We start from the raw sequence: 14,463 nt of genomic DNA on the forward strand, positions 1-14,463 counted from the left end.
TGCTTTTCAATGAAACATGATATATATATATATATATATATATATATATATATATATATATATATATATATATATATATATATATATATATATGCACTCTCTCCCACAGCAAGAACTTAGAAACCAGGGTCAAAAAGTGGGATTGAGAAGTCAGCGCTCCCGAGAAGCGACACTCTGATCTGCAAAAATACCTGTGCAATCCCGTCGGCATTCCTCGGTAAGGCCGCCTCAGACGATTAGCAATAAACTAACCCATTCTCAAAGAGAGAAGATAAGGCCTGGGAAGGTAAACTTCCTAAAACTGCATAAAACTAAACTTCCACCACAAAATCAACAGAGACCGAATTATTACAGGAAGGATCTAATCTCTGTTAATTTTGAGGGGTGTGCTCTGGTGAAATCATGGCACTTGTAGCCCCTCGAGTATATATATATATATATATATATATATATATATATATATATACCGCCGACGAACCTGACAAGCAACCAAACCAAAATCTCACCACTTCACTGTTGAGGTGTCCAGATGCCAGAAAGCGTTCTACTCTAATAGTTTATTCCCTCGGGCTGCTGCAATGATTTCGATGATCGTTTTTATAACCACAAGTCATGGTGAGCAACCAATGAAAAGTTTCTAAAGTTACTATAAAAATTGTCGAATTTTGGATTCAGTCAATTTGCCGCCATCTTTGTTACTGGCAATTATACTCAGGATCCGATCTGAACTACACTGCTTCTTTGCCGCCATTTCTGTTCAATATAATGTCTCAACACTTAACAATGTGAACAGATGCCTCACTGCTTAATTCCCAACTGTCTTTTGTTAGACACGATCCCAAAAAGTAACCGCTTAACGTTCCGATTGGCAATATGCCATTTTTTGGGACGAAAAAAGTTATTAAAAATTATTACTGTTTCCTAGATAGACAATTGTGTTAAGCGATCATATGTAGGAATGTTCAATCCCTTCATAGTATTCATCGTCATTCAACTTTATTACTTCTAATTCACCAATGTCCTTGAATGTTGCTGGCCTTAATATGTTGTTCATAATTACTAAAAAAATGTATTTTAGTACTGGTTATTGCTTACAAGTATTTTTCTTTACACAGGAATCACCACTTATCAAGGCCCGGGGGCCACTCGAGAATAAGGGTTAATTAATGGGTACACATTAGTCAATGTGATTATCACGTAGTAAACATAAGTAGTGGGAATTTTGTAAATTGATTACTTAGGGGGACGGTTCATCAAGAACTTGTTTACGTTGGACTTGAAGACAATCAGATTGTAGTCAGCTGGAAAGCAGGCAATCGGAAGAGAGTTCCACAGACGTGCAGTTCTAAGAAAGAAGCTTTGTTCATGGAATCTCCATTTATTTTTAGGCACAGATAAAGAGTGTGGGAAATTGTTGATAGTGGTTTTAGCTAGACGAGTGTTTTTCATGAAAATCTGGCGAAGGGTATTGCACCAAAACATAGTATCTCTTAGTATTATTAGGATTCTTCGAACTACTGTTTCCATTTTGAGTGTCATTTTCACAACGTTTCGGTCGATGTAATTTCCGACCTTCTTCGAGTATATCTTGTCGAACTCGGTTTGCAAGGACCCATAGTGCAGTGGTTAGAGTACTTGGAAAAATCAATTGTGAAAGGTTGAAGGTTCAATTCTTAGTGTGGGTGACCGAAAAATGCAATTATGAATTACTTAGGATCTCTATCCAGTCATGACTGACGGAACGAGAGCATGCTCCCTTCGTCAAGTAAATAAAGGGTTCCGTTCGAAATTCCGCCCAAAATTCCCGAGCTTGACAGAAACATTCGCGAGTTCAACAGGATACACTTGGAGAAGGTCGGAGGTTACATCGACTGAAACGTTGTAAAAATGACACTCATGATGGAAACAGTAGTCCGATGAAGCTAAATAATACGAATGACGAATCCTCATCTGAAAAATTTAGAAACGTAATAGCTGTCTCTATTCGAAGAAGAATAAAAAGATAGTGCCATTTGTTATTTAATGTATTTTTGAAGGCTTACAATGCAGGAATGTACAGTCGTTATGAGCAGATAAATAAATAAATAAATAATTCAATAATCTTCTTCTTCTTCTTCTTCTTCTTCTTCTTCTTATTATTATTATTATTATTATTTATTTATTTATTTACCTGATTTTATTTTCAACTGTGGATGATATTTATTCCAAAGGTCCTTTCGGGTGTATAACCCATCATCAGTGGAGAAATAAATCCTCTCTCTCGGCTGTTAATTGAAAATGATGGGTTATATACTCGAAAGGACCTTTGGAATAAATACCATCTACAGTTGAAAAAAACATTTTCAGATAAATAAAAAAAATATAAATAAAAATAAAATAATAATAAAAATTATTTATTTATTTATTTATTTATTTATCTACTCATAATGACTGTACATTCCTGCATTGTAAGCCTTCAAAAATACTTTTTATTCTTTAACAATGCTTCAAGCAAACCACGCCATACTTCTTACATTTGTTATTTGTTATCCGGCCAGCACAATAACTGCCAGTTTCATAGGATTCATTGAATGCCGGATACGGGCTGTACGCAACTAACAAGTATGTTTATCAATGTAGTTGTCACTGTTGATATCATTGTCAGAATGTTTTGCAAATGTAAACAAATAGACAAATTAACACACACGGATGCGTGCTTATTCACCTTTTTTTTCTTTTTTCATTTTTCTTAAACTTTTTCTTCTAGGGGATGGGACATCCAACCAGATGTCTGACATTTACCCCTATTTTAGAGAGTCCAACCAAGAGATCTTTTCAGGATTCTAGCCGTCCCTTTCAGTGCAATTGTTTGTATTTCACTTACACTTGGTTCACCGGGTATGCTTGCTATGTACTTTTTAAAGTTCTTTTTCATAAGCCCAGTTGCTCCTATGATGACTGGTATAATTGAAACGTCTTTTAATTTCCAATTTCGTTTCATATCATACATAAGGCCTTGATACTTTGTTATCTTTTCCCTCTCAACTCTGTTAAACCCTGTATCATTGGGTACACTAACCTCTATTACGGTCGCTTTTTTGTTTGCTCTGTCCCAAATCACTATATCTGGTTTAACAGCTGCATTCACTGTTTAATATATAATGTGTATTCTAAAATATATAATGTGTATTCTAAAATATGTAAATGCGTATTCAAAACATTTGATTGTGTTCAAATTATTTGATGTGCATTCAAATTATTTGCATTTATTTCCAGATGTTCGGAGTTTTGCCATATTTTTCAAATTACAGACTTTTGTCAGAGATCTCTACGCCGCTTGTAAATCAAAGGTAAAAATAATATACGCATTTCTTTCTTTCTTTCTCTCTCTATCTATCTATATCTCTATATCTATCTACATATATATATATATATATATATATATATATACATATATACACACATATACATATATACTTATATATATATGACTACTTCATTTAATCACATAAATTAATATACGAAAGTATAGATTTATGCGTAAACGTTAAGTATTTACTCCAATAGTGCTCAATACGTAGGTAGAGCTAGGTAGTAAGTTATAAAATATATTTGGTGATTAAGCCACACAGAATATTCCACGTTCCATCCACGTATAAGCCTGATGAATCCTAGCGTGGATGAAACGCGGAATATTCTGTGTAGCTTAATCGCTATATATATATATATATATATATATATATATATATATATATATATATATATATATATATATGACTCTGAATATATAGATAAAACTGTTTTTAGAACACGTTAAAGATGCAAAAGTATTTAATAAAAGACAAAATAAAAATACAATCGAATTTTTTCCTTTCTTTTTTGTCTTTTTTAAAGTTGAAGCATTTCTTATTAATTTCAAACCATATCAGCTCCATCTTCAGAGAGTGAAAGAGTTCTATTGCCTGTTTATTTATTTATTTTTGCCTTGCAAGTCAAACCTTTGTGTTATGTCCTAGGCGTGCTGTTGTTAAATGCACGAGGAATCAACAAACTGTTCTTTGCAAGCTTTTTTTTTTTTTAACACATGTTCGATTTAAAGTATTAAAGCTCTCGGAAGCATCATTAGGAATTTAAAAACTGAATAAGCAGATAAAACTATTTTTAGAATTACGTTAAAGATGCAAACATATTTTATTGAAAGAAGGAAGAGAGAGAGAGAGAAAGAGAGAGAGAGAGAGAGAGAGAGAGAGAGAGTGTGTGTGTGTGTGTGTGTGTGTGTGTATGTGTGTGTGTGTGTGTGTGTGTGTGTGTGTGTGTGTGTGTGTGTGTGCACATTTTTTAAAACTAATGAACGATTCATTATGACTTTAGGGATACATATTCTAGAAAACACAGTAAGTAACATGAGAACATTATTCTTTGTTTTTTTTTTGTTTTTGTTTTTTAAATTTTAACTTTAAAGAGTGTATATAAAATGTTAGTTATGCGTATATTTTCATGTATATACTTTGTTGCACAAAGTAAATTCCAAAACTAATGTACCAATTATTATCCATTTTGAAAGATATATATTGTCGGAAACAGGATGAGTAACATGGGGACATTATTTTCTGTAAACTTTACCATTTAAGGGGTGCGCTCATCCAAACTCACATTCACCTCCAAAAATCTTTAACTAAAGTTAGATACAAAATAAAACAGAAAATATAATTGATCCACCTCGAATTTTGAGTTATATTAAGCGATAGATTTTTAAAAGGACCGGTGAACGCCCACAATATTCTGTATAAGCATTCCATGTGTGTTATATATATATATATATATATATATATATATATATATATATATATATATATATATACAGTGTATCACAAAAGTGAGTACACCCCTCAAATTTCTTTAAATATTTAATTATATCTCTTCATGGGACAACAATGGAAAAATGATTTTTTACACGATGAAAAGTAGTCTGTCTGCAGCATATATAACAGTTAAGTTATTTCCGCCTCAAAATAACTCAAAATATAGCCAATAAAAGCTAAATCCCTGGCAACAAAAGTGAGTACACTCCTTACGAAAAGTTGTCAATATTAACATACATGTCAACTCTCAATATTTTGTGTGAACACCATCGTTATCTCAAACTGCATTTACTCTCCTGAGCATGGAGTTTACCAGAGCTTCACATGTAGCCACTGGAATACTCTTCCACTCTTCAATTACGACGTCGCGAAGCTGGCGGAAATTTGAAACTTTGCACACCTCAACCTTCTGCTTGAGGATGCGCCAAAGATGTTCTATTGGGTTCAAGTCTGGAGACATATTTGGCCAGACCATCACCTTTACCCTCAGCCTCTTCAGTAAAGCAATGGTTGTCTTGGATGTGTGTTTTGGGTCATTGTCATGCTGGAACACTGCTCTGCGATCCAGTTTCTGGAGGGAGGGAATCATGCTCTGCTGCAGTATTTGACAGTACATGTTGGAGTTCATCTTTCCCTCAATGAAATGTAAATCACCAATACCTGCAGCACTCATGCAGCCCCAGACCATGCTTGACTGTAGGCACGACGCACATCTTTGTACTAAAATTGGTATGCATGGCTGTCACCCCAGGAGGAAGCCTCTTCTGAAGGCAATACACAAGAAAGCCCGCAAACAGTTTGCTGAAAACATGTCAACAAAGCCTGGTACAGACATTGACGGCTATCGCTCTCCATCTCTCTCTCTCTCTCTCTCTCTCTCTCTCTCTCTCTCTCTCTCTCTCTCTCAAGGTATTCATGAATTCATTGTTGCTCATCATTTGGGATGTTTCCCAGGTGTTCAAATTGTTAACATATGTTTTTCGCTGTCGTCCTCTGCTTCTTCTACCCAGGATCTTTCTCGTTATTCTTTGCTGGTTGTCGGAAAGTAGTTTGATAACGATCAGGTGCCACTTGTGTATCATGGTAAGCATTACCGAGCGAGGTGTTCTGATTCAGAACCCTATTCACGCTGTTTCTCGAATAAAGCGTTTGATGTATTGCCATACATTTTGGAGTTGTACAGACAGTAAGGTTGCAGTTTCTTTCTGTCCGAGCAGTGCCCACACTGAACGATTGTCCTGACCATTGCACTCACAGGTATCTTCTGCTCAGCCCAACGAAATACGAAATCATGTCTGCTGCTGCTATTACTGCTACTTTTAAATAATAATAAACATATTTTCCACTCTGCCCAAAAAGGCAGGAAAAAATAAGTGGACTTGCCAGTCACTTATTTTTTATATCAATAATCAGTCACTTAGGCAGGAAAAAATATGTCAGTGACCACTTCAACCAATAGTTAACGATTTAGCAGTTGTCTTATACAACCGATATATGATAAATTTATTACAATTGGCTCCAATTTGTAACTAGTCTTATCTTATATGCTGAAATATACAGTATATATATATATATATATATATATATATATAATATGAAGCTGAATGTGTGTGTGTGTGTGTGTGTGTGTGTGTGTGTGGTCACGAATAGGCTCCTATATGATTGATTGACTATTAAAAAAAATGATTATATATAATGATAGAAGATGTATCGAGACACAAGAATTGGTATGTCTGATCTGGCAGAACGGTGGTTCATTAAAATTGTGGGGTCTACGTTCGCGCTTGGTCTACAAAGTATGGAAATAAAAAATTAAAAAATTAAAAAAAAAACATTTACAAGTATTTTTGATATAGATGTACATAAGAATACTTTGATAAGTATGTTTTAACTTAAATAGGGATGGTATAATAAAATTGTGGGGTCTGCGTTCGCGCCTGACCTCCTTAGAATGGAAATAGGCATAAATTTTAATAAAGACTTTTCATATCTATCTGTGTAAGTATACTTTGATAATTATGTTTCAGTTTGAAGAAATATGGTATAATAAAATTATGGGATGTTTGTTCGCACCTGACCTCCATAGAATGGAAATATGTCACAAAGTTTAACAAGGTTTTTTAATATAGATCCACAGAATATTGTGATAAGTGTTTCAGTGTGAACAGGTATGGTATAATAAATTCTGGGGTTTATCTATTTTATTGTTACTTTCATAATATTTTGCTTTGGTTTTGATACCCCCAAATTCGAAGCTATCTCTTTACAACACTTCCTTTTCATAACCTATCATACTTTCATAAATCAGAGTTCATTTTCTGTAGGCTGTTTTTGAACCCAGTCAACGACGGGTACTTTTGCTAGTATATATATATTTCAGGGAGATTAGCCACCCTCCTTACCAAACAAGTCTGGTGGGGGAACCAGTTTAGTTGCCGGTGACTCGACCATGAGGCAGGTAGATTAAAAACAAGACCTTCCAAAGGACGAATGAACCCTTTTTCGGGGTCAACGGCCAACTAGCACCATGTGTGTGTGTGTGTGTGTGTGTGTGTGTGTGTGTGTGTGTGTGTGTGTGTGTGTGTGTGTGTGTGTGTGTGTGTGTGTTGGGGGCGGAGAGGGCTCCCGTAAGCCGTGGTGAAGGCAGCCTTTCTAGGAGAAGCAAATATCTGATTTAAAAAACCATAAAGCGGGAGACCAGTACTCGCATTAAGCTGGTCTGCAGTTTAACTTATTGCTGGCTATCTTGCTCTTGCTTGTTGCTGGATCTCAACAGTTTGAGCCGAGAGAGAGAGAGAGAGAGAGAGAGAGAGAGAGAGAGAGAGAGAGAGAGACTTAGCTGTCGTACAAAGCTAAGACTCTGTAACATCATCTGTGTATAGATACTCCCTCAGGCATTTGTCTATTAAAATAGTTCTGTGGCGATGGAAGTCACTTTTGGGCTCATGGAATTTAAGTGTCTGAGGGAGTGGCACTCGTCTGACAAAACGTGGCAATCATTTAATCGTACATATACGCACACAATCAGTGCATAGCTGGTTCCACCATTATATTTTATGCAATCAGTGCATAGCTGGTTCCACCATTATATTTTAAGTTACTTAAGTTTGCGTTTATCTGCTGCATCTCAGGGTTGTTCTACTTTCTATAAATCTAAATTTCTTATTCATCATCATCGGCGGTCACTCGTGTCCGAGTAAGACTGTCCTCCGTTGTGGCTTCTGTGGGTCCTCAGGTGAGCATAGAGCCCAATCCTAGACCCAATTTTTCTTGTGCAATTTGGGCAGATAAAGGTAGTGGTGGTGGGGTGGAGGTGGGTATGTCTGGCTGATAATCTGTCCTTTCTGTGCTTGCGTTTATCTGCTGCATCTCAGGGTTGTTCTACTTTCTATAAATCTAAATTTCTTATTATATACATATTAAACAATGCTTCAAGCAAACTACTTTGAACTCTTAATCCTGTTTTTACTTATGACGTGAAAACTGGCAAATAAATGTTATTTTTCTAGGCCGAAAATAAAGAAATCATTGTAGAAAAAAAATCTTTTAAATAGAAAAATAAGTGTTTTAACGACTTGTATTTGTTTTCGTTAAATCTGTTTCATGTCTCGGCATAAAACGACCAAAATGATGTTGATATGCCGCGTGCCAAATCAATAAATGCACTCGTTTTCCTTTCTTTTTGCAGGTGGTTCTTCAGTACTCTTGGCTACAAAAAGGACAACAAATTCTTTATCATAAACGGTATCATTATGACGGTGGTCTTCTTTCTGACCCGGCTCGCCTGCATGCCTTACTATTGGTACATGGTCTACACCGTCTACAACACGGAACCTTTCACGAGGCTCGGTCACATGCAGTATGTACTGGTCGGCACCTGCGCCATGCTCGACATCATAAATTTCTTCTGGTTTTACCGGATGATGCACGGCGTATACAAAGTAGTGTCCTACCTCATCAACAAAGAAAATGACATTCCGCTCAAAGAGGACTAAAACGCCAATGGCAACACTAATAAAAGAAAAAAAGAAAAAGCAGTTAAAAACTACACCGTAAAAAAAAACATCTCCTTCTCTATATTCCTTTCACCCACCTCTCTCTCTCTCTTTATCTTTCTCTCATTATATATCAATCTATCTATCTCGTTCTCTCCCTCTGCTAACTGTTGACCTCTTTCTATTTATTTCCCACTTTTTTGTTTTATCATTAGGAAAAATATACTCATTTTCTCGTTATCTCTCTTTTATTATGTTCCCTTATTCCTACTTTCTTTCATTCTCCTTTCTTCTCTTCTCTCCCCATTCTCCTCTCTCTCTCTTTCTCTCTCTCTCTCTCTCTCTCTCTCTCTCTCTCTCTATATATATATATATATATATATATATATATATATATATAGTTATTAAAAAAAAATAATAAAACATTGAATGTAAGTGCTCAATAAAAGAGCAAGATTTGTATTTATTTTAATTAAGGTAAACAAGTCACATAGTTACGACAATAACAAAGCTACTGTTTCGGTACAAATGATGACCTTCATCAGGTAACCTAAACTTACGATTTCATGGATATGTTCTTAAAATCTAAGAACTAATATTTTTTTTCTCCATGGAATCAGAATTTTAGGTTTCATCATTTGACCGAAACAGTAGCTTTGTTATTGTTGTAACTATGTCATTTCAAATGACTTATTTGTTTACCAAAAAAATAAAACCACACACGCACACACGCACACACACACACACACACACACACACACATATGATTACTTCATTTAATCCCATAAATTAATATACGAAGATATAATTTTATGAGTAAATTTTACAGTATTTACTTCAATAGTGCTCAATACATAGGTAGAGTTAGGTAGTAAGTTATGAAAATATATATGGCAATTAAGCTACACAGAATATTCCGCGTTTTATTCTCGTGAGAATTCGTCAGCCTTAATTCATAAGCCTGGCGAATTCTCACGAGAATGGAACGCGGAATATTTTGTGTAGCTTAATTGCCACATATTTGCCACATATATTTTTATAACTTACTATATATATATATATATATATATATATATATATATATATATATATATATATATATATATATATATATATATAAAGATAATAAAATGTTTTATTTAGCTCAATAGTATACGACTAGAGCTCTTAATTAAACATTATGTAAGCTTCAACTGTTCAGAAAAATATTCTGTTACAATCAAATTCACATTTATTTGCTGATATCTCAAGAATATACGTTTTCATGATATGCAAAATATCACGGCTATTCACGAGGAGGCTTCATCAGGGTATAAAAATCCTCAGTAATGCTTCAAAATTGAAGCGTACCCAACATCCATTTAATTTATACTTATTTACATTTCATGTTTAATTTTTCAGCCTGTGAAAATTTATACACCGATGAAGCCTCGATGTGAATAACAGTGATATTTGGTATATCATTAAAGAAATGCACATTCTTTAAATGGGAAGAAACACTGGTCTGTAAAGAAAACGTTTTTGAAAGAAATGTGGAATGCGTCTTTGAATAACTAAGTTTTACATGGTATTAAATAGTATGCTATTTTACTATATATATATATATATATATATATATATATATATATATATATATATATATATATATATATATATATATATATATATATAAGTTAATTTAGTATACAACCAAATGGCTACATATAGGCATACATGTTTCAGCGAAAACCCGGTAAGGGAATCGCTTCGTCAGGCCAAAGACATATCTCTGGCTGTTTCAACTCAAACATTTCCAATTTATAACTAGTACTACATCGTATTTACGTGTAAAGGTGGGGGGACAGGGCCTAAAGAGAAAGTATATACATTAAAATGTGATCATCCATTATGTTAATTATATTAATTTATTAATTATTTTATTTTATTTTATTTTATTTATAGTGCGTAATGAGTTTCAGGTAGAGTTTCAATATTATTAGTAAATTCCTAGTTCAGTAGGTAAGTTGTGTAGAATAGGAACCCCAGATTTAAAAAAAAATCTTACCGGGTTTTCGCTGAAACATGTATGCCTATATGTAGCCATTTGGTTGTATACTAAATTAACTTATTTTGGCCCTGTCTAAACATTGAGCACTCTTTTGGTAGACACACTTAATAATTACTACCAATACAATATATATATATATATATATATATATATATATATATATATATATATATATATATATATATATATATATATATATATATATGGGTGAAGGCTTTGTATAGAACCCTCCACACTTTTTGATATTACTGCTAACCTTTGTCGGTGCAGATGACTGCTACAGGTCAGAGTTTACAGTAGACCGCAGGTTTTTACACTAGAGTTACTCTCTCCTAGATGCATGTTTTAACGAAGACTGGGGGTGCATTTCTTCCAGTGAATGAATGCGCCCCCAGATACCAACCTGGAAATTTCTACGACTCGCCGTGGTACATACAGCATCTAGTCTTCCCAAATGGTCATCTATCTGGTACTGGCCAGGCTCAACGTTGCTTAACTTCAGTGATCTGGCGAGGACCGGCGTGTCAACGTGATTGTGCCGTATAATCAGCTGTGTGGATTTCTGAGCAACTTAGTTGTTGTGGCGGAAGCTCATACGTCGAAATCGACGGGAGAGTCCATCCTATATACATATATATATATATGTGTGTGTGTGTGTGTGTGTGTGTGTGTGTTATATGGTGAATGGATACACAAACAGGTATTGCATTTTTGTATACGTTTGCCATATATGTTTAGTCATGTCCTTCTAAAGCTCTACTAACATATTGAGCACTATTTAAACAGATATCCTAAAATCTCTTCCTACTGAAAAAATGCATTTTTTAAATATATTATGTTTGACATATACCTATATCTATATGCTCTATTACTCTCTTCCCTCCCCCCCTCTTCATCTCTCTCTCTCTCTCTCTCTCTCTCTCTCTCTCTCTCTCTCTCTCTCTCTACTTGGCGCAACTTCATGTTTTAATTCTTCCTGTTCCTTTTTGACGTTTGATGAATATATACCGGCAAAATGGTGGCCGCCGACGTGCACTACCTGCTCGGCAGTCCGAGTTCGAATCATCAAATTGTATCACTTCCGCAAAATTGACGCACCAACAACCCTTGACAAAAGTTATGAACCCGCAATTTCATCCAGACAATTGGTAAAACACCAGCTCGTCTTTAATGGACCGTTTTAAGCGAACCTTTTAAATAGGCATCGATTTTCGGCATTAAATAACCGGGGGGTTGATATACTGTTCAAAAAAAAAAAAAAAAAAAAAGAAAAAGAAAAAAGAAACACAATCTTTTTCATTATGTACTACTACTATTGCTACTACTACAACTGTTGCAGCTATGGCCAAAATCAATCATACTGCTACCATCATCACCAAAACCGCAACTATTACTGCTACTACAACTACTAACATGACTGCTACTACTACCACGGGCAAAACTGATACTACTGCCATTTATAACATTACTACCACCAATACTATTAGTAATAGTACTACTAGCACCACCACTACCACTACTACTACTACTACTACTATTACTACTACTACGACTACCACCACTACTTGTTGGATGGATTGTTAGTATTGTTATTGTATAAATCAGTCTTAGGTTATTTAATGTCCATTACGAATACTAGGTGATGTATGTGGGAGAGCTCTCTGCTTATGCCGGCAGTGTTTCCTGTCGTCTTGGATTTCTCCTTGTCACTGGAATCTACCGGTACTGGTTGAAGAGGGGGGATGCAATTATTGAATGCGCAACCCTTGCTTCACAATTGACTCCTCATACAGGCACCTTTACAGAAGGTATCCATTGTCTCTCTGGAGTGAACAGAGGCCTGCTACAGCGATTGTTGTAAACGAGTCACCATTTATTTGATTCCCCACAAGGGCAGAGTAACACTCAAGCTCGTTTTTTAATGTGGAGAAAATCCAGCTCCTCCCCCAAAAGGGTACTTTGGGGAGTGGACAGAAATAACAACTACTTTAATCTAGAAGGGCCTCAAGTGCTTATACAGTTTAGCAAAAAATATTAAACAAACGAACATGAAGAAAAATCTTTAGAGTGTACGTGCCTGTACGGAATGGAGTTATAAAAAATATTGCTTAATTTCATCGAGTAGTTTTTTTGTTTTTTTTTTATAGGAAAAAAATCAAATTTTAGTGACAATGATCGCGATGGAGCCATGTTGGCAATTCCTGCTACGAAAAGGAGGGCGCCAGGAGAGATAACTCCATCTAATTCTTCAAGTTAGTCAAAACGCACATAAAGTTCTGATAATTGTATTATTAAATTTTGAAACGATTTTTTGAAAGAAAAAAACCCACAGAATACTTAAAATTATTAACTTTGACTTTGACTTTGACATATAGATGTTTGAGGTCCAGGTTTTTGACCTGTTCATCGTTCCAAAGGGAAACTTTCCTAGATAACTTGTGGCATGCGTGGCATGGAAACCCAGGAATTTGCACTTCCATTTAGGAGGATGGACAATATAAACTCGGCAGCAATCTCCAATGGGCGTCAAGTCTGCTTTTGAATGCGTTTACCGTTTGTGCTTGTACAACTGCATCTGGGAGATCATTCCATGTGTTGACAACCGTCTGTGAGAAGGTCCCTTTGCGGACATCTAGCCTACAGTGTTTTTTATGATTTTGAGACTGTTCCCCCTGGTTGCGCTGTTTTTGGCGATCTGAAAAAACGGCTTTCTTGTATCATAGATCCCATGGATGTACTTGTAGAGATCGATCATGTCACCACGATTTCTCCGATGCTCAAGAGTGGGCAGTCTCAGAGTTCTCAATCTTTCAGAATATGGATTGTCCTTCAGTGATGCTAGCAGCTTGGTTGCTCGGCGCTGTACGTCTTCCAGATCAGTGCATAAAGTCTTATGTTGTGGCTGCCAGACAGAGTGGCCATACTCCAAGACAGAACGCACAAGGTTCTTGTAGAGTTGCACAAAGACTGTATTCGAGAGGAAGTCAAAAGTACGGCGAATGATCCCGACAACTTTATTTGCTTTTGCGATGGATTTAGCTACATGTTCCTTGGAACTCAGTTTGTTGTCGATGTAGTCGCCTAGGTCTTTCTTATGATCATGCTCTTCCAGTGTTATCACTCCAAGCGAGTTGTCTTTCAATGTGTATTTAGCCTCTGATCTCCTGCTCCCTAGTTTCAGGACGCTGCATTTATGTGGGTGAAAACGGAGCCACCAGTCCTGTGACCAGTTCTGCAAGTTATCTAGGCCAGCCTATAGGCTGTCTGTGGCTCCTGGGATGTCACTACGTGTGAACAACTTTGTGTCATCTGCAAACAGCTTCATTTCATTTTGGCAGAGTTTGGGTAGGTCGTTTATGTAGATGATGAATAACATTGGGCCAATGACACTTCCCTGTGGTGTCCCGCTCGTAACTGGTGCTGGTCTTGATTTTGCTCCGTTTACTACTACACACTGTTGCCTAGCATTTAGGAACGCCTGAATTCAGTTGAGGACTTTGCCCTGGATGCCATATGACTCAATCTTTGTCACGAGGCGACGGTGAGGCACGGAATCGAAGGCCTTCATGAAGTCTATGTA

At 35.9% G+C, this 14,463-nt stretch overlaps 1 protein-coding gene across 1 annotated transcript in view; it reads left to right on the forward strand.

The window, feature by feature from the left end:
* The window catches only part of LOC145296761 (TLC domain-containing protein 4-B-like), a 147,275-nt gene extending 138,400 nt beyond the window's left edge, over positions 1-8,875 (forward strand). The window contains exons 6-7 of the mRNA XM_080142812.1: positions 3,256-3,329; positions 8,530-8,875. Coding sequence (XP_079998938.1) covers positions 3,256-3,329; positions 8,530-8,836 — 381 coding nt within the window. The 3' untranslated portion in view covers positions 8,837-8,875. The remainder of the gene's footprint in view (positions 1-3,255; positions 3,330-8,529) is intronic.
* The last annotated feature ends 5,588 nt before the right edge of the window (positions 8,876-14,463 follow it).

The sequence above is a fragment of the Euprymna scolopes genome, chromosome 17, assembly GCF_053919585.1.
Source record: "Euprymna scolopes isolate OS-2025 chromosome 17, ASM5391958v1, whole genome shotgun sequence".
NCBI lineage: Eukaryota > Metazoa > Mollusca > Cephalopoda > Sepiida > Sepiolidae > Euprymna > Euprymna scolopes.